The 25,096-nt window shown below is 38.6% G+C and overlaps 1 protein-coding gene across 1 annotated transcript in view; it reads left to right on the top strand.

The window, feature by feature from the left end:
• Positions 1-25,096, top strand: part of Pgm1 (phosphoglucose mutase 1) — a 182,848-nt gene that overhangs the window by 27,837 nt on the left and 129,915 nt on the right. Inside the window, exon 3 of the mRNA XM_067140390.2 lies at positions 17,388-17,506. Coding sequence (XP_066996491.1) covers positions 17,388-17,506 — 119 coding nt within the window. The remainder of the gene's footprint in view (positions 1-17,387; positions 17,507-25,096) is intronic.

The raw sequence follows: 25,096 nt of genomic DNA, 5'->3' as shown, positions 1-25,096 counted from the left end.
AAGAAGACAGCACTTGCATGTGGTATCAGCCTGCAAACAGTACAGAGGATAAAACAAGCTTCGGAAATAAAAATAATGCGGTGTTCAGGTCGCCAGGAAAGAACCCTTAGAGGAAGAAGCCAGTGACGGTCCTCGATGATTTCATTTAAAATGTTCTGCGTACATTTGATATGTATAAAAACGGCGAATATCCTACGGCGTTGAAACTGGACCGTCCATTTACCTTCCTTAATATCTCGAAAATTTTCCTCAACACTTTCGCGGGGTTTGATGTTAAAAATTAATTTAGACTTTTAGAAGACGTTTAAGCCCACAAAAAATATAGGTCATCGCTTTGGAATTAAAGACATAACTGGATGAAAAAATGTTTACACATACATGCTGTTATGAGTAGCCACATTGGCATCACCGCACCTCATACTGTACTTCTGTCTCTCTCTGCGCAACGAAACCGCCTTCTGGGCTGCGTTCTACTCTAGCAAGTAACTAGAATTGATTATTTTCACCATGTTGGTCTGTATTGACTTATATTCAAATCTCTATAGAACACTTTCCCGCCTTGTCAATACCTTACATATTTTATTATATTTAATTACCGTACATGTTTCAAGAGCCAACTACTCTCTTCTTCAGCGGTGCCAAATATTAATTAATCTTTGGACTTGGTGCATTGGTACAAATAGAACAATTATATATAAATCTTGAAATTGTTACAATATTTCTCTGTGTTTCACCTTTCACTTACTTACTATGTCATTTTTTTACAGACTTTAAACTAGAATTTTCAACATATGAATAGTAACACAGTAAAGGTTTCCACCTATTCAATACTAATATGTATTTACAATGTTATAAATTACATGGAACTAGTTTCAACCCACCTAGGGGTCATCATCAGCCATATTAAAGCGTACATAAGTTTTTGTCGAATCCTAAAACATGTTATTTTTAACTGTAATAATCGTATGGATTTATAATTTATAAAGTGAAGTTTTGTAATGAGATGAGAAATGTTAGTATGGTACAGGTGAGTAGTAAATAATAATATATATACAAACAAGTTTGGAACAAAGTACAAGTGGGGTGCTTTGAGTTGTAAAAATATAACCTCGTGGATGTCAGTAGTCCTCGTACTAAAGAATCAATGTAAAATAACACATATAAACATATATACAAGTATGTACAAAGTCTGGAGAGTAAAGAGTGATACTCTTTTAATGTCGAGTCGGCTTGACACTGATCACTTAAGCGGAGAAATTAGGCATTTGGTGTATTAAAGCTGTGTTGATCGGTTGCGTTGTTGATTGTTGGACGTGAAGTTATTTTTGAATTTCTGGTTGAGAACCAGAACCGCTTAAGTGATCAGTGTCAAGCCGACTCGACATTAAAAGAGTATCACTCTTTACTCTCCAGACTTTGTACATACTTGTATATATGTTTATATGTGTTATTTTACATTGATTCTTTAGTACGAGGACTACTGACATCCATGAGGTTATATTTTTACAACTCAAAGTACCCCACTTGTACTTTGTTCCAAACTTGTTTGTATATATATTATTATTTACTACTCACCTGTACCATACTAACATTTCTCATCTCATTACAAAACTTCACTTTATAAATTATAAATCCATACGATTATTACAGTTAAAAATAACATGTTTTAGGATTTGACAAAAACTTATGTACGCTTTAATATGGCTGATGATGACCCCTAGGTGGGTTGAAACTAGTTCCATGTAATTTATAACATTGTAAATACATATTAGTACTGAATAGGTGGAAACCTTTACTGTGTTACTATTCATGTTATTCTCAGTTCAGTACGGACCAACAACATGAAATTCATAACCCTAGAATTTTCAAATCATAAATAATAACATCTATGAAATTAATCACTATATGTTAATTTTACGTCCTTATTTACATCTAAAAAAAAATAAAATATTTCTTCGTGTCTAAATTTAACATTTACTTTGCCATTTAGTAGAACCCTTTAAAATAAAATAGTTTCCAATTCGTAAGATAATAAATAACACCTATAAAGTTAGTCACTCTCTTAAAATATTTTCTGCTCTCTTCTTTTTTCTTGGTGCATTGGTACAAATAGAACAATTATATATAAATCTTGAAATTGTTACAATAATATATATAATATATATAATTGTTCTAATTGTACCAATGCACCAAGTCCAAAGATTAATTAATGTTTGGCACCGCTAAAGAAGAGAGTAGTTAGCTCTCGAAACATGTATGGTAATTAAATATAATAAAATATGTAAAGTATTGACAAGGCGGGAAAGTGTTCTATAGAGCCAGTAACTAAGTAACTCTGTGTTTGCATGCGACAAGTACATACTGCAAGCTTGTGACGTGATCGGTAAGTGGACTGCAAAATAGCTGGGAGTTTACCTCTGCTTGCCACTAGCCCAGTAAGCTGGAATCTAACTAGCGAGTATGTTTACATAGGGTAAGTCCACAAGCTGCTAGAACTAGCAGCTCGTAAACTAGCCCCGTGAAAACGCCCATTTAGAGAACCTGAAATATTTGTTCTGAGTGAGTAAATTCATAATTCCAGTATAATGGGTCCGTTATTGGAAATTATAAATGTGCCTGTGGCTCAGAGTAGCCTATGCAGTGGCTTCCACTATATGCAGTAGCCATGCAACTTAATAGGTGTGCTAGTTACCAACTGATGAGCCCAAATTGACACACTGGAATGAAATGCTGTCAACCAGGAATGAGTTAGCTGGAAAATTTATAATGTCCAATAAAGTATCAATTATATTGGAATTATGAATTTACTCATTCAGGAAAAATATTTCAGGTTCACTAGGGGAATCAAAATTTATATCATTGGCTACTCTTTTCGAGGTATGTAGCTGTTAGCTTGCATTCAGAGATAGTGGGTTCAAATGCTACTGTTGGCAGCCCTGAAAATGGTTTTTCACACCAGACAAATGCTGGGGCAGTATAATTAGGCCATGGTTGATTCCTTCCCTGTCCTATCTCATCATCTCCACAAGACCTGTGTGAGTTGGTGCGATGCAGAAACAGTTACAAATAGAAAGATATTTGCTATACAGAGGGATTATAGGATCAGCGGTTGGTTATTCCTTTCAATCAAAGGCATTTTTGTTGACGCCAGTTGTACCATTTGATAATTTATGATAGCATAAATTCTTGGTTTGAAGTTGTTTCAGGGATTATATAAGGTAGAATCCTGTACAGCGGCCCAGCCCATGAGCTGCTTCGTGAATAGACAGCAGTAGGCTTTCAAAGGCTCGAACATAAGAAGCCCGTGACGTCATCGCACAGGTCGGACTGGGCAGCACCATGTCGTTTGTATGCAGTAAGCCTAGGACAGCACTGTGGTAGTGCTACAGGCTGACTGCTTCAATGTGTACATACAGTGTACTGCACGTCAGCGGAGTGTGTTGCATTACGGTCGAGTGGAGACGATCAGGTGTGCTGTGGTTTCTTATTTGACTTCCCCGTCTTTCCTTCTGTCGGAAATGAATGCGGACTGTGGCTTCAAGAGAAACTTTGGCAAGAAAATGTGAAGTAAAGAAAAAACTAGAAATCGGACAATACATAACTTCTGAACCGAATTGGAACATCAAAAGTCGTATTTGGTTGGTATTCAAGCCTATAGTTGACAGTGATGGGAAGGACCTTCAGTTTGTGTACTGAACAATCTGAACAAGGCGTGTATGAATGATGAACATTCCAAACTTCCTAGGTCATCAAACTCCATGAATATGCCATAATCTGTCAAAGTAATGAAATAAGTTTGGTTCATTGGCTGATGTTGAAGATGGTCCTATCCCAACAGTTGGGCTGGAAAGATATTTAATTAAAAATTGCATAATGGAAGAATATACAGCATTCTGTTGGAGGACAAATGGACAAAACGATCCAAAACTCCACCAGATCGCCAAGAAGCATCAAGTTCATCTTCGGAGAGAAATTTCAGTTCAGTGGGCTTCATTCTCAACGCATGGTGGTCTCTTCTGCACCCAGAAATTGTTATTCTTTTTATTCACAGTAATTCCACCACCATTAATCAGTGGCTAATAAACTACATACATTAACTAAGTAACAGCCGTATTCAGGTTTTTTCATGTCATTTTATTTTGTACTAGCAAGATACCCATGCTTCGCTACGGTATTATACTGAAATTTATAATTGAATGCTTATCGTTTTATACATAACCTGCTGATATTCGCGATCTGACTTGTTTTCTGAGAGATTCCGCCAAAATTTGCGATCTGACTCGTTTTCTGAGAGATTACGGCAACGTTCCTCCCATTTTTCAATCTTTTTTTCCAGCAATCGATTTTATACTTCCCGGCCTACGTCCAGGTATTCCACCCAGTCAGTTGGGTCCCCAAATCTTTGCCATCTTTTCCTATAAGCATTTTTAATGTGGATCAAATCCTTGAGGACATCTGTGGTGGTGTCGTCTTGGGTGCCTTGGCGGTACTGAACCCACGGCTGGACTGCATTCGTAGTTATTACCCGTCCAGGACCTGTTTCCAACGTGGTCTGCACATTTTGACGATGGTCCAGAACATTATTATTATTATTATTATTATTATTATTATTATTATTATTATTATTATTATTATTATTATTATTATTATTATTATTATTAGGATGGGTGAAATTAGTTGAATTTAGGTATTATTATTATTTTTTTTTTTTTTAAATTATTATTATTATTGATGTTCTGGATCCCACAGCAAGATGCAAGACAGCTACTTGGCGGTAAATTACATCTGCTGCCAATGTCATTGATGACAGTATGACCAGCACCATTGTCGCTCGTAGGCAAGTGCGCAGGATTTCTGGCGATACGAATGACATACCTCCGTGCATTATTGACCTTATTATAGAGGTGAACAATTGCACGGTCAATCTCATTCCTATCGTTTATTTTAAATGTGTTTAAATTTTTATTTACATGCTAGGAGAATCAACTGTAATCTAAGAAGGTTCTCCAAAGGAAAAGATGGCTCTTGAAAATGAACCCAGGAAAGATTAAAAATGATCGATTTATGATCAGAATAAGTACATTGAAAATCCGCAGCCTGTTTCCAGTCATTCAACCGGGTCAGGAATGGAATGAATAAGCCCCCAGCTAGCAGTGAGGATAGGAATTGTGCCGGCTGCCGAAGCCTGTCGCACTCCTCTGGGGCAATGGTTAATGAATGACAAATAAAATGAAATGATATTGGAGTGTGTTGCTGGAATGAAAGATGACGGGGAAAACCGGAGTACCCGGAGAAAAACCTGTCCCGCCTCCGCTTTGTCCTGCACAAATATCACATGGAGTGACCGGGATTTGAACCACGGAACCCAGCGGTGAGAGGCTGCCGCCTGAGCCACGGAGGCTCCTTATAAGTACATTATGAACAGTAAAATCAATTGGTCTCACCTCCTTTTTCACTGCACTGCGGTTAAGTTGATTTACTCCCTCCCCCAAAAAAAGAAGGCGTGTTTCTTTATGTTTAGGAGATTCCAAATACAAATGTTCACGTGTGTTACCTTCAGTTTTGAGATATAAGTATTCCCATAAAAATAATTCACATTTTTCACTTACTTTCACCCCCCCTCCACTTTAAGTGAATTTTCCAGCAAAAAATATTTGTTTCTTTAATAGTAAAGGATCTTCTAAATACCGATTATCTTCAGTTTTTGAGATATGTGTCCTCATGAAACGAATTCAACTCCTTTTCACCCCCACCCCCAAAGATGATTTCCCCACCAAAACGCATTGTTTTATTTATAAAGATCTAAATAACAATTTTCACGTCTGTAACAACTTGAGTTTTTATTAGATGTAAGTATCCTCATACAATTAATTCAATTAATTTTTCAATTTTTTCATCTCCTCCCTCCCTTCATTGTATTTTCTGAGAATATCTGTTTCTTTACATTAACAGGAGATTCCAAATACCAGTTTTTACGTCTGTAACATTTTACGTTTCTGAGATATACTGTAGATATAGTCTTTCTAAAAATTCACCCCAGTTTGTCACTCCTGTTTAACCCCCATTAATTAGATTTTCCAAAAACAAAAAAATAATGTTTCTGTATTTTTAAAAGAGCTCCCATATACTAATTGTTAGGTCTGTAATATCTTCAGTTTCTGTGATATAAGTATCCTCATTAAAGACATTCAACACCTTATTCACACTTTTCACCCCTCAGATTGGGATTTACAGAAAAGAAAAGAAATATGTGTTCTTTTATTTTTAAAGGAGATTCTAAATATCAACTTTTACATCTGCAAACTTTTGAAGTTTTGAGATATAGATACACTATTTTTTTTAAAATACACCCCCCCCCTTTCACCCCCCACTATTTGGATTTTCCAAAAACAAAAAACACATGTTTCTTTATTTTTAAAGAAGATCACAAATACCGATTTTCAGGTCTGTAACATCTTCAGTTTCTGAGATATAAGGATCCTTATTAAAGGCATTCAACCCTTTTTCACCCCTTTTTAACCCTCCTATTGGGATTTTATGGGGGAAAATACTTGTTTCTTTATTTTTAAAGGCGATTCTAAGTACCAATTTTTACATCTGTAAACTTTAAAGTTTTGAGATATAGATACACTCATTTTAAAAATTCACCCCCCCTTTTTACCCCCTATTATTTCGATTTACCAAAAACAAAAAGATACGTGTTTCTTTATTTTTAAAGGAGGTTCCAAATTTAAATTTTCATGACTGTAACATCTTCAGTTTTTTAGATATAATTCTCCTCATAAAAGGTGTTCACACCCTTCCCCCCCCCTTTCACCCCCGTTGATGGGATTTTCCGAAAACAAAAAAATACATGTTTCTTTATTTTTAGAGGAGATTACAAATACCAATTTTTATTACTCTAAACCTTTAGGGCCGCTTCACACTAGGCGACTGGAATCGGCTACTGAGTAGCTCAGGTGAATTCCGTGTCGCCGTGCGGTCGCCGGTAGCGCTACTTAGCCACCTTCCCTGGCCTAGAAGCAGTTTTCATCATGAGTTCCCAGCCAGAGGAGTGTCTATTGCTACTCTTGTTGTTGTCGAAAAGAAAGAAGGAAAGAAAGCGTCGTAGGGTTCATTCACATCCTATGTTGAAAGATCGTTTGGAAAAAGGATTTTTCTATAAACTGTTCGACGATTTATGTGATGTTGGTACAAAGTTTTTTAGTTGCTTCAGAATGTCAAAGAAATATTTTGATGAACTCTTCGAAAGTGTGCAAGAAGATATTACTGGAATGGATACCAAGTCGAGAAAAGCAATACCGGCTAAAGAAAAGTTAGCCTTAACTTTGAGGTAAGTTGAACTGAGATCCTAGTAGTTTTCCAGTATAAGGTTCCTACATAGAAGCGTATTTAAACAAATTGCCCAATCCTTGTCTATATAATCGGGATATAGTGGGTTCGATCCCCACTGTCGACAGTGCTGAAGATGGCATTCCGTGGTTTCCCATTTTCACACCAGGCAAATGCCGGGGCTGAACCTTAATTAAGGCCACGGCCGCTTTCTTCCAATTCCTGGCCCTTTCCTATCCCCTCGTCGCCGTAAGACCTGTCTGAGTCGCGCTGCCTAAAGCAAATTGTAATAAATAAAAAAAACCCACGACTCGACCGCGAATCGAACCCAGAACCCAGGCCTCTCTGTACCGAAGGACGTTGTGCTGAGCATACAGCCAAACGAGTCGGACGACAATATCTCAATTATATTGAACATTTAATAAAAGTGAGGTCACGTAAAGGCTATTTGTAAAATTTTACTTAAAGAGCTCGTTTCTTTCCTGGGATGTTCTTTCTTCAAAGTCACTGAAGAAATGCGTGATTACTTCAGACCATGCGTTTTTCTTTTCAACTTTATTGCTATACTCGTTACAGTTTAGGTTCCAGATGGCTGGATGCTGCTCAATTTGTAGAATTAAATCTTCATTGTTAATTTGGCCCACTTGTTTAGGTAGATCGCTCATACTGAGAACGTACGAGTAAAGCGCAATGGCACTGAAGGGTGTTCTGAAGGCGAGTAGCTGGGCTGCACAGTCGCCTAGTGTGAAGACTCCAATACAAAACAATGGTTCACCAGCTGTCGCCAGCCGGGGTTGTGCAGTCTGCCTCGGCGACCGGTAGCGGGACTGAGCTACTGCAAGGTCAGTCGCCAGGCTTCTTTCTGTAGCTCGGCTAACTGAGTCGCCCCGTGTGAAGAGCTCCATTTAAAACAATGTTTCACAAGCACGGGCGGCTGGTCGCCGATTCGTCGCCTAGTGTGAAGCGGCCCTTAAGTTTTTGATATAGATATCCTCATTTTAAAAATTAACCCCACTTTTCACCCCTTTAGCGATGGAATATCTAAAAATCCTCCCTTAGTGAGCACCTACATGTTAATATGAATGTATCCCCAAAATTTCATTTCTCTATGTCCAGTAGTTTCGGCTCAGCGATGATGAATCAGTCAGTCAGTCAGTCAGTCAGTCAGTCAGGACAAGTTATTTATATATATAGATTTTAGTTCATTTTGAGTTAAACGTGAGAGAGGTCCCTTGAATATGCACCCCCTTTTAGTGGGGGCGGTAGAATAACACGTATGGTATCCCCTGCCTGTCAAAAGAGGTGACTAAAAGGGGCCCCACTGACTCTTAACTTGGGATATGAATTGGCGACCATGGGGCCCGTAGCTGAGTCCTGGCATTGCTTCCACTTGCTTGTGCCAGGCTCCTCACTTTCATCTATCCTATCTGACCTCCCTTGTTGGTCAACTCTTGTTCTTTTCTGATCCCGACAGTATTAGGGCATCCGAGGCCTAGGGAGTCTTTCATTTTCATGCCCTTCATGGCCCTTGCTTTCCTTTGGCCGATATCTTCATTTCTCGAAGTGTCAAATCCCTTCCATGTTTTCTCTTTGGTTAGTATTAATAGAGGATGGTTGCCCAGCTGTATCTCCCCTTGAAATAATCACCACCACCACCTTTAATTTACGTTGTGTTATTTAGATTCATTTCCAGTTAACTTGGTGCCAAATGCACACAAATATTAGATTTTCTAATGAAGTTTCGGTTCTGTTGTTATTATTTCAGTACAGGAGAGATCTTTATCGTTTTATTTCAAACTGCAATTAGCATACTTTAAAATTGTCATTACCGTAGGGGAATTCGTATAGCGAGCAATCCGAATAGAAGTGTGAAATGAACATTTAGTTGTACACGGCACACACATTATTGCGAGGAAGTAGTCAAGGTAGACTACTCAGCTCGCCCAGTGCAGTGGACTGTGGTGGGCTGAATGGGATCAGTGCTGTGGGCCAGTAAGCCGCTGCTTCAAAAGAAGATGACACTACACAGGCTGTGCTGCCGGTGTCTGTGGGTTTGCGAGTGCTGCACAGTGGGCCTCACTGCAGGACTCTAATATAAGGCTCTATATAGTCATTTATTCTTCTTGTTCATAGTCTACATATAATTTACCAAAAGATATAAAATGGCAGGGAGGGCTTCAGTTAGGTGGAAATGTAGTAAGCAGTTTGGTGTTAACAGCAGCCTGCTGAAAGGTTGCAATATATTATACTAGCTGATGTACCCGTGCTTCGCTACGGGATTCTCAGAAAGACTGACTTAGGTGGTTTTCCTAACTGAAATCAACATAGGTCATTACAAAAACGTAAGTATGAATGTAGCAATTAAAAGCAATGCTATCATATAAAATACTCGATCAAATGGAAAGCCGCACGTTTTATCACTTTTAACGAATAGTGCTGCGGTTAGATTGCAGTGCCAATCTAATAGTCCAAAGTTCCAGAGCTGGGATGACCAGGTCGCAGATTGCCATGAACACTCGTCTCCCATTATTCTGCTAAATATGCACATTGTTCATTCCAATCAGTGCCTCAGAGTAGGGATTGAATAGCCCGAATGCTATGATGATCCAGTGTGTTTACATACCAGTAGTATCAGAAAATTTATAAACCAGGGGAATGGCATGCTAAAGAAGAAAGTTATCTAACTCACCAGCTACTTCCCATCAATATTCAGGCAGGCTGTTACACTCTGTACGACTGGGCGAGTTGACCGTGTGGTTAGCGGTGCGCAGCTGTGAGCTTGCATCCGAGAGATAGTGCATTCGAACCCCATTGTCGGCAGCGCTGAAGATGGTATTCCGTGGTTTCCCACTTTCACACCAGTCAAATGCTGGGTCTGTACCTTAATTAAGGCCTAATGCACTCCTAGTCCTTTCCTATCCCATCGTCGCCATAAAACCTATCTATGTCGGTGCGGCGTAAATCAAATAAAAAATACTCTGTACGCAGCAGTAATCCTATCTACTGGAGATAAGGGGCAACAGAAGACACAAAGCACATCACGACAAACAATGGTCAATGTAATGTTATTGTTGATCAATGTTACGAGCTTTCTATATTGTAGGCCTTCACATTTAGTTTTCTTTTGACTCTGATTTGTAAAATATTTTATACCGTAAACTGTAGTTTCTTATTCTCCGACTTTACATACCGATTTTCATTAAATACTGTTTACCCATTTTCTCGTTACTCGGCGCTGATATGGACTTACAGTAGTAACAAAAATCCAAATTCATGAATATCTTTGTGATCATAGCCAGTACGGTAACTATGTCTAAGACATGAATAATAGGAAATTTAATACTATATAACCTTAGTTATGTAGCATTCATCGATTACACCTCTAATAAGAAATATTTGAGAATTACATTTTAGGCCTTCCCCTAAACTACCATTTTACTCAGCGTGAATAAAATAATTTACAGCCTAGACTATAGCGACTTATTTCCTGACTTTGCATACTGATTTTCATCAAGATGGGACTACTAATAACAATATTTGAGAATTAAATTTTAGGCCTTCCCCTAAACTACCATTTTTCTCAGCGTGAATACAATTATTGACAGCCTAGGTGGTAGCAATTTATTCCCCAACTTCGCATCCCTATTTTCTTTAAAATACGACCACTAATAACATAAATAGTTGAGAATTCAATTTTAGGTCTTCCCCTAAACTACCATTTCACTCAGCGTGAGTAAAATGATTTATAGCCTAGATTGTAGAGGGTCATACCCCGACTTCACATACCGATTTTCATTAGACCACTAATAACATAAATAGTTGAGAATTCAATTTCAGGCCTTCCCCTAAACTACTGTTTTACTCAGCGTGAGTAAAATGATTTATAGCCTAGATTGTAGAGGCTCATCCCCCGACTTCACATACCGATTTTCATTAAATTCTCTTCAACCGTTTTCTCGTGATGCGTGTACATACAGACAGACAGACAGAAATTATGGAAAAGTAAAAAGTGCATTTTCTTGTTACTATGGACATGACCGATACAGAAATACCATTATTTTCAAATTCTGAGCAATGTACAGACAAAACTCTTATTTTATATATATAGATTGGAACTTGAAGAGGTGCAACAAGTAGAAAATTAGCATTTCCAGGTGATATCAGTTGGGAAAAATCCTGAGTGGATTGAATGTCAGATATGGATTTTGAAACTTGAACAGGTGGATCATTTCAATTACTGAACTTTTCATGTAAAAACCAAGATGTAAATCCTGTGATGAATTCCGAGGCTTTATTTACGTCATTTATCATAGAACATAACCTGCCTGTAAATCGTGCCGACCATGTGGGGCCTTTGTTTCGTAAGATGTTTCTCGATTTGGAAATCGCTAAACAATGTGGGTGTGTTAGAACGAAAACAGCAGGTATCCTTACAGAAATGTGCATGAAAGGAAGGGCGAAAATTGTATCACATTTGCAGGTGAATGCACTTTCTGTTGCTCCTGATGGTAGCAATAAAAGTGACTTGAAAATATATCCTATTGTTGTAACATTTTTTAGGCCTGAACACAATGAAATTCAAAGTTTTCCACTCTCTGTGCCTAATTTACAAGGGGATACTACCGGACCTAACATTGCCAATCTTTTGCTCTTAACTTTTCAGGTATTCCGCATTCCATTAAAAAGCTGCCTAGTTCTTGGTGTTGAAACGATCCAGTAATGGTAGGATTAAAGAATGGTGTGGCAGGATGTTCAAAGCGGAAAAAATAGTAACATAGTCATTGTAAGCTGCTCTTGTCACCTAATTAATCTTGCTGCGGAGAAGAGTGTGGCGTGCTTGCCTGTAAATGTAGATGAAAGTATAATTGGTATACTTCATTATCTGGAAAGGAATGCAAAGAGGAAAGAAAAGTTCAGAGAATTTCAGACTTTACACAACACAGAAATCAGGAAAATTCTGAAGCATGTGCCTACTCGATGGTAATCACTAAGAAGGTGTTTAGATAGGATTTTGCTGCAGTGGGACCCTTTGGTTACCTTATTCAAGAGCGAAATTGTGAGTAAGGATTCTCAGATGGGAACTTTGAAGACTTACGAAATTCCTAAGCATAGTCTAAGTGCAGATGTGTCTTGTTCGTCTGAAAAGGTGAAGCATGGTCATAACATTTGACCACACTCCTCAGTTATAAGGAAAACCCAGTCATCAGTTTCACCTAAAAAATGAAAAGAAAAAAAAGAAAAAAAAAAAAAGAAACTGCTGATGATGCTAAGGGCCATGGTTTGTCACGTGAAGAATGACTGTTCAAGTTCCTTTCATCAAAAAGCTCCTCCTCTCTCCTTGATGTGGAGTATCATACTCAGCAAATCAAAAGGATGATTGTGAACTGATGATAAGGGAACTCTGCGTTCAGTGATGTTCAGTGGGAATTGGTAGGTCAGATGAAATCAGCTTAAATATGACAGACTCTCTAAGGTGATGCTTGCTATTTTATCAATTGAATCGATTATTTCAGAAACCAGTCAAGCGCCAAGTCTGCCATTTTTGGGAAAATGAAAAAAACTGTCTAGCATCAGACAAAATGTTATGGTAGGGGTTTTAATATTTTAGCTTGAAAGTATTATATCTCTTAATAATTTCTATCTAAGGAAAAATATTTTGTGCTTATTAACTTTGCTGTAAACAAATCTGAAAAAATTTCCACTTAACTGGTTTCTGAAATAAACGAGTGTTGCAAACATATTTTTATGGGATAATTCTTGAATTTTGAAAGGATTTTATCATAAACCCCATATTTGTGGAAAAAGAACATATTTTAATAGGCGTAGACTGTATTACTGATACAAAAGGATGAAATCAGCAATGCCTGCTCATCATGACAGGAGGTAATCAATCCTCATACACAAACTCCACAGCACATTCTGTCTCTGTAGGAGGCCATTGTAAAATGCTGCCATGAAAGTGTTCATATTCCATCAGGTAAGGTTTTAAGGCATTTAGTTCACGTATCTTCTTGATATTGATGGACACCTAAAACAAACAAACAAACAACAAAGAATAATGTAGGGCTCAGACCAGGTACTTCCTTGTCTGAGTAAGAAATATAACCACCTCCTTTTAAACTTGCATTCCGAATAATATTACGCATGTGAGTTTGTTTGTCTACCACTACTCGTTTTCTTTTAGATACAGGTTTGTCTTCTGAACTTTCAGACATATCACTACGATTATAAAAACACTGCACTAAACAAAAACACTTTTTGAATCAGTTGTTCACAAAACTACGAACATGCGATTCCAGAAACACAACAACGACAATAAAAACAGCTGAACAGCTGGCTATTCCGGATCCAGAACAGCAGCACCAACCGGAAAGATGCGGCACATCACAAAATGTACCAGCAGTTTACTGCAGAAACCAGTCAAGCGGTGTCACTTAACTGGTTTCTGAACTAAATACGGAATTCGACATAATGCCTGACCATTATAGGAGGACGTTTCTTGACTGGTTTCAGCACCAAAATGTGCGTATACCCTCTTAGTAACACATTCTGTCATTAACTCATTTTTTCATTTTTTGGCACTTGACTGCTTTCTGAAATAATCGATTCAATTCCACATAGCAATGCAGAATGTGAAAGGATTTTTAGCAGACTCACAAAGACAAAAGCACAGTTCAGATCCTTGCTGCTTGAACAAACTTTGGAGAAACTTTCAACCTTAAAATCAGTTCAAGCAAGGCAAGTGCTTTGAGCAAAAATTTAATTCTGAGTTTCTGAAGAGGGCTAAACCAGCTACGGGTGTGTTGAACAACATTTAGTCGTAATGTGTTTAGCATGTTGAAGGATGAGAAGTCACATGTTCCCAAAGTTCATGTATGTCCAGTATTTAGTGTTCACATATAAATAATGAAATATACTGTATGTAGGCCAAATAGAGTTGTTAATGTATTGAACTATAATGTATTACATGTTCTGGCATCAGTGATGTGTCGTAATACGTCGTGATTCGCTGCCAAATTTCTCATGATTTTTTACTTTTGAAAATTGGCATGTCTGTATTTGCTGTAAGCAAATTAATCTTTTTTTTGCTAGTTGCTTTACGTTGCACCGACACAGATAGGTCTTATGGCGACGATGGAATAGGGAAGGGCTGGGAGTGGGAAGGAAGCGGCCGTGGGCTGAATTAAGGTATGAATTAAGGCCTGGTGTGAAAATGGGAAACCACGGAAAACCATTTTCAGGGCTGCCGACAGTGGGGTTCGAACCTACTGTCTCCCGAATACTGGATACTGGCCGCACTTAAGCGACTGCAGCTATCGAACTCGCTAATTAATCATTTATAGTTCGTTTTTTGTTCCTTGGAAACATCCTCAGCTACCATTACATTGCATAGGTGAAATTACAAAGAATTTTTCTTAGAATCTCCCCAGATTTTAATTATTTTTGTCTTTTTAAAATGAATATTTTTAAGCATAACAAGGTACTGTTTAAGATGTTTTTGAGAACAAGAAAAATTTTCATAATTTCACCTATGCATTTTAATGTAGCTGAAGATGTTCCCAAGGAATGAAACATGTACTATAAATACTTAATTCGCTTAAAGCAAATATATAGTATCAAACAGGTGGAAATTTACTTTTATTGATTTAATGTAAATAAGATTTGATACGGGAAATGAAGCTGATTTCTTGCAAACATACCACTTAGTCAAGCAGCTCGTCTCCTCTCTCCCAAGTCTTCCCAGCCCAAACTTTGCAACATTTTTGTAATGCTACTCTTCTGTTGGAAATCACCCAGAACAAATCAAGCTGCTTTTCTTTGGATTTTTTCCAGTAATCCTGTAATCAAGTTATCAAGTAATCCTGGTGAGGGTCCCATACACTGGAACCATACTCTATTTGGGGTCATACCAGAGACTTGTATGCCCTCTACTTTACATCCTTACTGTAACCCCTAAATACCCTCATAATTATGTGCAGAGATCTGTACCCTTTATTTATAATCCCATTTATGTGATTACTCCAGTGAAGATCTTTCCTTATATTAAATAACATGTAGGTACTTACAGTGATCCCCAAAAGGAATTTTCACCCCATCAACACAGTAATTAAAGCTGAGAGGACTTTTCCCATTTGTGAAACTCACAACATAACTTTTAACTCTGTTTATCATCGTACCACAACATTATTGAGGTCATTTTACAGTTTCTCACTATCTTGTAAGTTATTTATTACTCTATACAGAATAACATCATCTGCAAAAAGCCTTATCTCTGATTCCACTTCTTTACTCATATCATTTATATATATGGTCTGGCTCCATGGCTAAATGGTTAGTGTGCTGGCCTTCGGTCACAGGGGTCCCAGGTTCGATTCCCGGCAGGGCCGGGAATTTTAACCTTAATTGGTTAATTTCGCTGGCTCGGGTCGCCTACGGGCGTCAAATCCAAAGACCTGCATCTGGCGAGCCAAACTTGTCCTCGGACACTCCTGGCACTAAAAGCCATACACCATTTCGTTTTTTCATTTATATATATAAGAAAACATAAAGGTCCAATAATACTGCCTTGAGGAATTCCCCTCTTAATTATTATGATGAGTACAATGAGTAAGTTGTTCAGTGGCATAGTAAAGAACAGATTGGAAAAGGGAGCTGGTGGGGTTTATTGCTTAGAAAAGTTGTGTGGATAACATCTTTTCTGTACATCAGATGTGTCAGAAAATAATAGCAAAAAAGTCAAGATATTCATTTCATGCTTGTTGATATAGAAAAGGCTTTAGATTCTGTGCAAGGAAGTTACTATGGAAGGCATTGGAAAATGTTGGTGAGGATGCTGCAACAATAGAGTTGGTGAAAAGAATGTACCACAGATGCGAGGCAACTGTGAAAGTCGGTAATAAGATATCAGAAATTTTTTAAACAAGTAAAGGATTAGGACAATGGTGTTCTATGTCACAACTGTGTTTATGTCATATTTAGAAGTTGGCAATGGGAATAGGCAGTGCCTGTATAGCATCAATGCTTACATTTACTACTGTAATGTAAAGCAAATTGTAAAACAAAAAAGAATTGATAAACCCTACTACTACTGTTTCAAGAACTTCCAGTTCTGGATAGGAATGATGCCATGAATCAAATGAGAAAGTTAGTGGATGTGCATAGACACTGGGGATTAGCAGTAAGTATGGATAAAACAGAATATCTTGTTAGAAGGTGAGGATTTGAATTTTGAGTTTGGCGAGGTTGTGTTTAATAATAATGTTATTTGTTTTACGTCCCACTAACTACTTTTTAAGGTCTTCGGAGACGCCAAGGTGCCAGAATTTAATCCCGCAGGAGTTCTTTTACGTGCCAGTAAATCTACCGACATGGGCAGTCGTATTTGAGCCCCTTCAAATACCACCGGACTGAGCCAGGATCGAACCTGCCAAGTTGGGGTCAGAAGGCCAGTGCCTTAACTGTCTGAGCCACTCAGCCCGGCGAGGTTGTGTTTAAGTATTTGGATTCACTAATGGACTAGACTGGCCAGTGTGATGTGGATATATTCCACAAAGTTAAGCAGACCAATAGATCTTTAAATGGGATCTTTTGGTGTCTGCTCATCCTGGTATGGCATGTGTAATGGTAATTAATCTTGGACATCTGACCAGCCTTCAAGCTGATAATTCAGCACACACTCTGTGTCTTTTTCTCCTTGCCTGAACAAAATTAATGGTATTATCTAACTGTTAAAAAGTCAATGCATGCCACAAGCATCCTTGTTTGGGGTGAAATTGTAAGTACTGATGGATGCTTTCAGACACATATTCAGCGTATCACAGCTGTAGATGTTTGGTTTCATAATCAAGAGTTGCTACCATATCATTTAGATCCTGACATCCTCCCAAGTATGTTCCAAATATGTACACAAAATTCCTCAGATAGACCTTAGATTCAAATTTGACACCATCTTCATAACAGTCAGTATAGATATCACAGTTATAGACGTGCTCCCTCAGAATTCAATATTTATCATTATCTCAATTATGATCATTACTACTTCATTGTGTTTCCAGGTCCTGCCCCAGATGAAGTTACAAATAAGATCTATGAGTGCAGCAAAACAATTTCTGAATATAAGATTGTTCCTGGCTTGAAATGTGATATTGATACTATTGGTACTTACACAAGTAAGGTGAGTTATCCATTTTATAGAAACATCCTTGCAGTGTTTTTGCAATGAATTCCTTGCATGACAGAGGACTGTGCTGCTTTGTGGAGTACAAGGCTTGTTCAAAGAATAATAGAACTTCCGAAAATACCATGCAAATGCGAAGTCATAGTGGTTTCGAGTAAGTGGCACTGTATAGTGCTGTCTTTCTTAAGTAACTAGCCGTTTGCCATGCATTTCTGAAACAGGTTAGTTATTACTTAGCTGCTGTTAGTTCATGAGTCAATTGAGTATGTGTTGCTGTTGTCAAGATGTCTGAATGTCACGTGCAGCATATCAAGATTCTCTTTTGCTTCAAACTAGGAAAAGCATTACGGAGATGAACCAAATGCGTATTTGCCAAGACCAAACAAAGCGAAGCAGATCAGATTGAAAGTCAAAGTGTTGTTGATGGTCTTTTTGGACATAAGTGGTGTTATACACCATGAATTCCTACGTGAGGGTCAAGTGGCGATCTGCTGGTATCATCACTAGGTCTTGAGATGTTTGAAGAAAATGTCAGGAGAAGAAAGCAAGATTTGAGGAGAAACTTCTCCTGGAGCCTCTACCATGACTGTGCGCCAGCTCACACATTGCTGTTGATTAATGAATTTTTGACAGACACAAAGGCAACTAGGTTTCTTCATCCACCCTACTCTTCTGACATAGCCTCGGCTGACTTTCTTTCTGCTCCACAAACAGAAATTTACCCTAAAAGGATGACTGTTTGTCAATTGATAGATCAAACTGAATTTGACAGTGGAACTGCGCACGTTCCCCAAATCTTGCCACGACTGCTTCCATAAGTGGAAGCGACATTGGGAGCATTGTATTAATAGAGGAGGGAAATACTTCAAAGCACATAGCACTAATGAGTGATACGGAAGTACCTAAAAAGATATTAAATGGGAATCCAGGGGGACAGAGGGGATGATGTAGTGTCTGATAACTAGATGGATGTACGAATGGAGTCATTGAAGACCTTCAGGAAGTAGGCTATAGGAATTGGAAAGCTTTAGCGTTGGTTCAAGATAACTGGTGGAAGATTGTTGAAGAGACTAAGGTTCACAATTAACTGTAGATTCACTGGAGAAGTAGTACTTCTGAACACGCACTGCTAACTAGGTTGCAGGTAAGCCCTGTAAAAGGTTACTTTCAAAGTTTGGTTATATTTTGAACAGCCCTTGTGTTCTAAATTGTGTTGAGCACCTGAAGGGGAGAGGTACAATTTTCTTTACCCATAGCCTGCAATTCCCCTTTGGCTTTGAAATGGAAAATGTGCTTATGAGACCAATTATCATTGAGGTTTTCAAGGTGGATAGTTTTACTGGTAAATAATCAGCATTATACCAAAGAGCACAAGTAAGTATAGATTGTACTTCAAGGGGGGGGGGGGGGTGGAGCTTACTATATCAATTCAGTTAAACAGTTCATTGATAATGGTGGAAACACTGTACATGTCAAAAGAAACACTTCATTTCTGCTTTGAGATAATTATAGAAAGAGCAAAATTCCTTTTGTGATAATTTATCAAATAAGTTTTAAAATAATAGATAGGAATACCATCAAAACATGCATGAAAAGTCTTCATTACTTCACTGAATATAAGGAAGACACATACTCTTGGAAATTGTGGCCAATCTGCATCCAACTAAGTTCCACAGATTTATTTCAGAAATTTGGTTGAAAGTTAAGAAAAATTGTAAAAGAAAATCAGGCAAACTATGAATGCTTCACATAAAAGTTGCATTTAACACATTCAAGTCTAAATAAATGACCACACTGTTTACTGTGGAATCAGAATTAATTTGTCTGCCAGTAGTTTGAGTGTACCTGTCACACAAAAGCATGCATAAAATACTAACTAATGAAGATAATTCACTCAAATTTTGCATTCATGCCACTGAAAGGACTTACCCATTTTGAATGACTGTTGGCTGCGGTACAAATGTTTGATTCAAAATAATTTCAAAAAGAGCAATTCCGTGTACTCTAAGAACATCGCAAATTCGGATGGTGAGCAGACTCTAAATTTATTGCAAGTATTTCTGAAACACCACTGTATCCACGAAATGTATATATATGATGATTAAAGTCTTTTTTCTCCAATTTCCAATCATTACGGTTCTTTTGTGTCATGGACCATGCGCGTTTGGAAGGACCTAATGCGGCATTATCACTCACTTTCTTCAATACTCTTTGTACTCGAGTGACTTTCACTATTGCTATCACAACCCTCGAACTTGGATTAATTTTCCAAAACGTAATTATAGCCATAATCTCCATCTAAAAAGTCTACAAGTGCATTCATACTCTCGTCATTATCGCAATGCCGGTTGTATTGTGTAATGTATACTGAATACCAATAAAAATAAACTGTTGTTCAACAATCCCAGTGTCACACAGAAATACAGACAGCATTGTTTACCAACAGTCCATGTCTTGAGTTCCTTACAGTGTGTATTGTGAGAACTTATATTACCCCCTGTGGGTGGGGGACGCTGATGAAGAATACACCCACACTATCCCCTGCCTGTTGTAAGAGGTGACTAAAAGGGGCCCCAGGGGCTCTCAACTTGGGAGTGTGGATTGGCGACCATGGAGCCCTTAGCTGAGTCCTGGCATTTCTTCCATTTACTTGTGCCAGGTTCCACACTTTCATCTATCCTGTCCGACCTCCCTTGGTCAACTCTTGTTCTGTTTCGACCCCGACGGTATTAGAGCATTCGAGGCCTAGGGAGTCTTTCATTTTCACGCCCTTCGTGGCCCCTGCCTTTCTTCTTCCGTTACTTCATTTTTCGAAGTTCATAATCCCAGTGTCACACAGAAATACAGACAGCATTGTTTACCAACAGTCCATGTCTTGAGTTCCTTACAGTGTGTATTGTATTGTAAATATATGTTAGCAATGGATGATGATGATGATGATGATGATGATGATGATGATGATGATGATGATAGTCTGAAAGAAGAAACTTAAAGAGTGAAATACCATGAATACCAAATTGTTCTTTGAGCGTGAAAGCCAGGAGTTGTCATCGATGGCTCCTCATCAAGGCAGTTAAGGTTTGAATCCCAGCCATTCTGCATGGGATTTTTAAAATGAAAACTCACATCCCTGTGGTTCATCCACATAAATCTGGAGGTCATGTAGCTGTGACCACAGTATCAACAGTTGCTACAGCAGAAATGCTCAGCTGGGAACCCGTTGAGGCTAGCGCAGTGTGGCTGGGCTGACCTAATGTAAATGCGGGCAGCTTATGTAGCAAGTCTACATCACAGTGAAGCGAGAGAGTGAACACACTTTGCAAGGAAGCGGAACAGTGTCTTTCGATTGCGACTACGAAGCTTCCCTCCACTATTCAGTGAAATGATGATTGGGGCTTATAAATCTCATAAACTAGCTATAAGAAATTGACAAGTACTATATTGGAAGGTGGGAATCTCCTTGTAGACGTTTCCAAGATATAAACAGTCAGCTTTATTTTCTTATTTATATGTACATTCAAAGAAAACTGACGAGTTATAATTTTTGTGGTACAGTTGACAAAAATACAGGGTTCAAGCGTACAAGCTACAATTTACAATTTCTTGGATGGGAATGACAGTATTTTCATTTTTTAAAATTAAAATTCCTGTTGACTCATTGGCTGAATGATCAGCGTTGAGGCCTTCAGTTCAGAGGGTCCCGGGTTCAATTCCTGGCTGTGTTGGGGATTTTAGTCGCTTCCAATAAATTCTTCTGGCCCGGGGATTGGGTGTTTGTGTTTGTCCCAACACTTTCATCTTCATATTCAGACAACACACTACACTACCAACAACAACACATGCAATAGTGATTACATCCTTCCATATAGGGTTGGCATCAAGAAGGGTATCTGGCCCTAAAACAGGGCCATATCCACATGTGCGACACAGTTCGCACCTGCGACCCCACAGATATGGGAAAAGTGGTAGAAAAAGAAGAAAAGTAAAATTCCAGTTATTCATTCAGCAAAATGTAATGTATTTACATAATTCAACAAGTTTACAGCTTGATTTTGCAGTGTTCTAGTGTTATGTGACTTTCCCTGTTCACAGGATTTCTCAAAATAGTAGCCTACTTAAAACTTATCAGGTGCCCGATGATAATGGTGAGGAGTTTCATCATGAGTGTGGACATAGATATTTACTATCTAAGATTAAAATACAACAATGTAAATGTGTCTACCAAGTAGATGTACAGCATGTCTTCAAATAGATAACGTAACTGATGTTATTTTCAATAAGCATAATAGGATTGTTGGTGAGTGTATAAGATAATTTAAATTCAAGCAACCGGAAGCCACAGCTTATCCATCTTAACTCCATATTATATTAGAAATATCTCTAAAGAACCTCTTAAAATATAATAGTGAAATTTGTAATTCCTTACATACCGGTACGTTAAAATTTGAGGTTGAAGGCCTAACTCTTTATTGTATACGGTCAAAATACAAAATTTCAGTGAACAGAAATAACTTAATTCTTGCAACGTAAATTGAAAATGACTTGGATTTCTGTCGTCTTTCTTTCATTATTTTCTGTCACCATTTCATACTCTGGTATCAGCGCAATGATTGCGAGTGACTGGGAAAACTTCACCCAGCCTTTACGGCCTGTGACGTAACCACATCATCACTGTGACTGAGTAGCAAACGCTCATCACCTGCTCGCCTGCTTACCAGGTGTTTGCCTAAGTTTTTTCCCAGTTTTGTGGTAAAGAAAACACATCATTTTCAAGGGAAATTCATTTTTCGTTTATTCAAAATATTGGCCATCAGCTTCTACACACTTTGCCCATCTTTCAGGTAAGTTAAGCATTTTTTCTGGCATGGTATTCATGTCTTTTGCGGCACACCATTTGTTGAGCCATTTTCCAACCTTCTCAAAATTGCTGAAGTGCTGTTCTGCGAGCGCTTGCCCCATTCATGCGAAGAGGCGATAGTCTGATGGCGCCAGGGGTGGGGGATTACGGCGGGTGGGGAAGGATGTCCCATCCAAGCTATTTCAAGGTGTCTTTCACTGGTTTTGCTGTGTGAAATGGCACATTGTCGTGTAACAAAATCACTTTGCCATGTCTTTTGGCCCATTCTGGTCGTCTTTCAATCAATGCGTCATTTAAATTAATTATTTGTTGGCGATAGCGTTGTGCATTAACGGTTTTGCCAGGCTTCGCACTTTTGTGGTCTACCCGAGTGTGCACGGTCTTTCACATTGAAATCACCACGTTTAAATTGTCAAAACCATGTCTCACATGTTCTAATCAATGGGGCGTAATCACCATATGTTTCTACCAGCAAACAATGACTTTCCACAGCCTTTTTCTTTCGATTAAATAAGAAAAGCAATGCGTGCTGCAAATGTTCTTTTTCAGGCACAAACGTCGACATGATCACTGAACGATGCAACACAGACGCTAGTGTTTGGCGGACTCACCTTTTGTGTGTTGGTAGGTTAATATCAGATGAACAAACTGACGTATGTGTCAAATTCATAAGCTGCGTACTGTTTGCTGGTGCCACCTCTCAGTGAAATGGGAAAAGACTTATGCATACTCCTAGTACAGTGCTGTGTGCCCACGGGACGAAATGCCCAGCATGAGCACCTCTGATCTTCAGGGTAGCATACATACATACATACATACATACATACATACATACTGTTCTTGATATTATTGACAGCATTTCTCTATCAAATAATACAGATAAATTTAAAATAAATCCCTGAAGTTATTGAATAAAATCTGTGTTTCGTTATTTTGGTTCTTGTAAACATGTCTTTTTTAATAGCATATGGCTTTTAGTGCCGGGAGTGTCTGAGTACATGTTTGGCTCACCAGTTGTGTAGCTGTTTTTTCCTGGTACACCCCATGGGGTCAAGCTACATGTACTGCTGTGTGAGGGTGTTGTCTGTGGGTGTAAGTGTCCAGGCTAGGAATCTGAAGGAAATGGCTGCAGCCTTGAGAAAGGTACCATCCCAGCATGTGCATGAAGTTGAAATGGGAAACTATGGAAAACCATTTTGAGGATGGCCGATGGGAGGTTCATACCCCGGCTGTCTACTGAACACAGAGCTGGAATCCATACCTGGCCGTGCCGCTGCGCAGTGAGTAAACTGTTCAGTTCCTTCTCTGTGACCTATGTCATGGCCATCCTTTCACATATGTGCATCTAGGTGTGGTAAATCCTCTCTGTCCTAAAGCCATTATTATTGGAACAGTCCTGGAACTCCTTGAAAATGGCTCAGCAAACAACCTGGAATTTGATGGGGTGCAAGCGGTACCAGTAGGGCCTATGGTTCGAGGAATAGAGATAGGTTGTGATATGAATTAGCTGTATTTCAGGTGAGGGAAGGTATGGAAGAAGCGTTAGGGGACTAAGAGGTGTTCGTAATGAGTTTCAAATGGAATAGGTCAGAGTGAGGAGTAATATGGTGTAGTTCATGAGGAAAACCATACGACAGAACATGTCTTCTTACGTATCCATAGAAAGGGAAGTCAAGAAATTTCCGGAGATCTTGATGTTACTGATCAATCACTATCTGATCTACAGTGAAGTGAATATTCCAAGGTCTAAGATACAGAAATTGAAGTCTGTTTGCAGACGGATAAGATGGATAAATTCCTTGATAAGATGATTAGAAGGACATAGACTGGATTAGTGAAAATATTGAAAGAAAGTACAATTCACTGAGTAACTCACATGGATAGATTTGATGATTACAGGGAATAAGGATGAAAATGATCTTGGTCTGTTCACTTTGTGAAGGAGATTGGAAGTGTGAGATGGACCAGTCGTATGAGCCACTGTGTAGTATAGTACTGAGAGTCTGTAGCAAAGGTAGTATGTTGGTAATTGGTGATTGTTGAATACAAGGTTTAGAAATAGGACACAAGGGTATAAATAGGTATTAAGCAATGTGGGGGAGATGTGAGGGCTAAGGGAATGGAAAGTGGTAGTGGTGGTGATTATTGTTTTAAGAGGAAGTACAACTAGGCAACCATCCTCAAGGGAATGGAAGACACCAACTTCTGTGTATGTATGAGAGTAGCCTTGGGAAATTCATTCTTTAAGCTATTCATCACCACATACCGAGCTCGATAGCTGCAGTCGCTTAAGTGCGGCCAGTATCCAGTATTCGGGAGATAGTAGGTTCGAACCCCACTGTCGGTAGCCCTGAAAATGGTTTTCTGTGGTTTCCCATTTTCACACCAGGCAAATGCTGGGGTTGTACCTTAATTAATGCCACGGCCGCTTCCTTCCACTCCCAGCCCTTCCCTGTCCCATCGTCGCCATAAGACCTATCTGTGTCGGCGCGGCGTAAAGCAACTAGCAAAAAAAAAAAAAAAAAGCATCACCACATATGGGAATGTGAGGTGCACTAGATCTGTAATAGAGGGTGTAACAATAAGGAATGGCCAAATTTTCAGGACACATTCCTCCCATGTAGAAGAAGAAAGTATGTTGCGTGGACATGGGTCTGGAAACACTTTATTTCCATGTTAGAACTCGTTTCCTATCACTTCATAGTACATTAATCATGGGAAACACACAG

Source organism: Anabrus simplex, chromosome 2, assembly GCF_040414725.1.
Source record: "Anabrus simplex isolate iqAnaSimp1 chromosome 2, ASM4041472v1, whole genome shotgun sequence".
In the NCBI taxonomy this organism is placed as follows: Eukaryota; Metazoa; Arthropoda; class Insecta; order Orthoptera; family Tettigoniidae; genus Anabrus; species Anabrus simplex.
The sequence above is the reverse complement of the archived record's forward strand: the minus strand, read 5'-3'. Positions and strand labels throughout refer to the sequence as shown.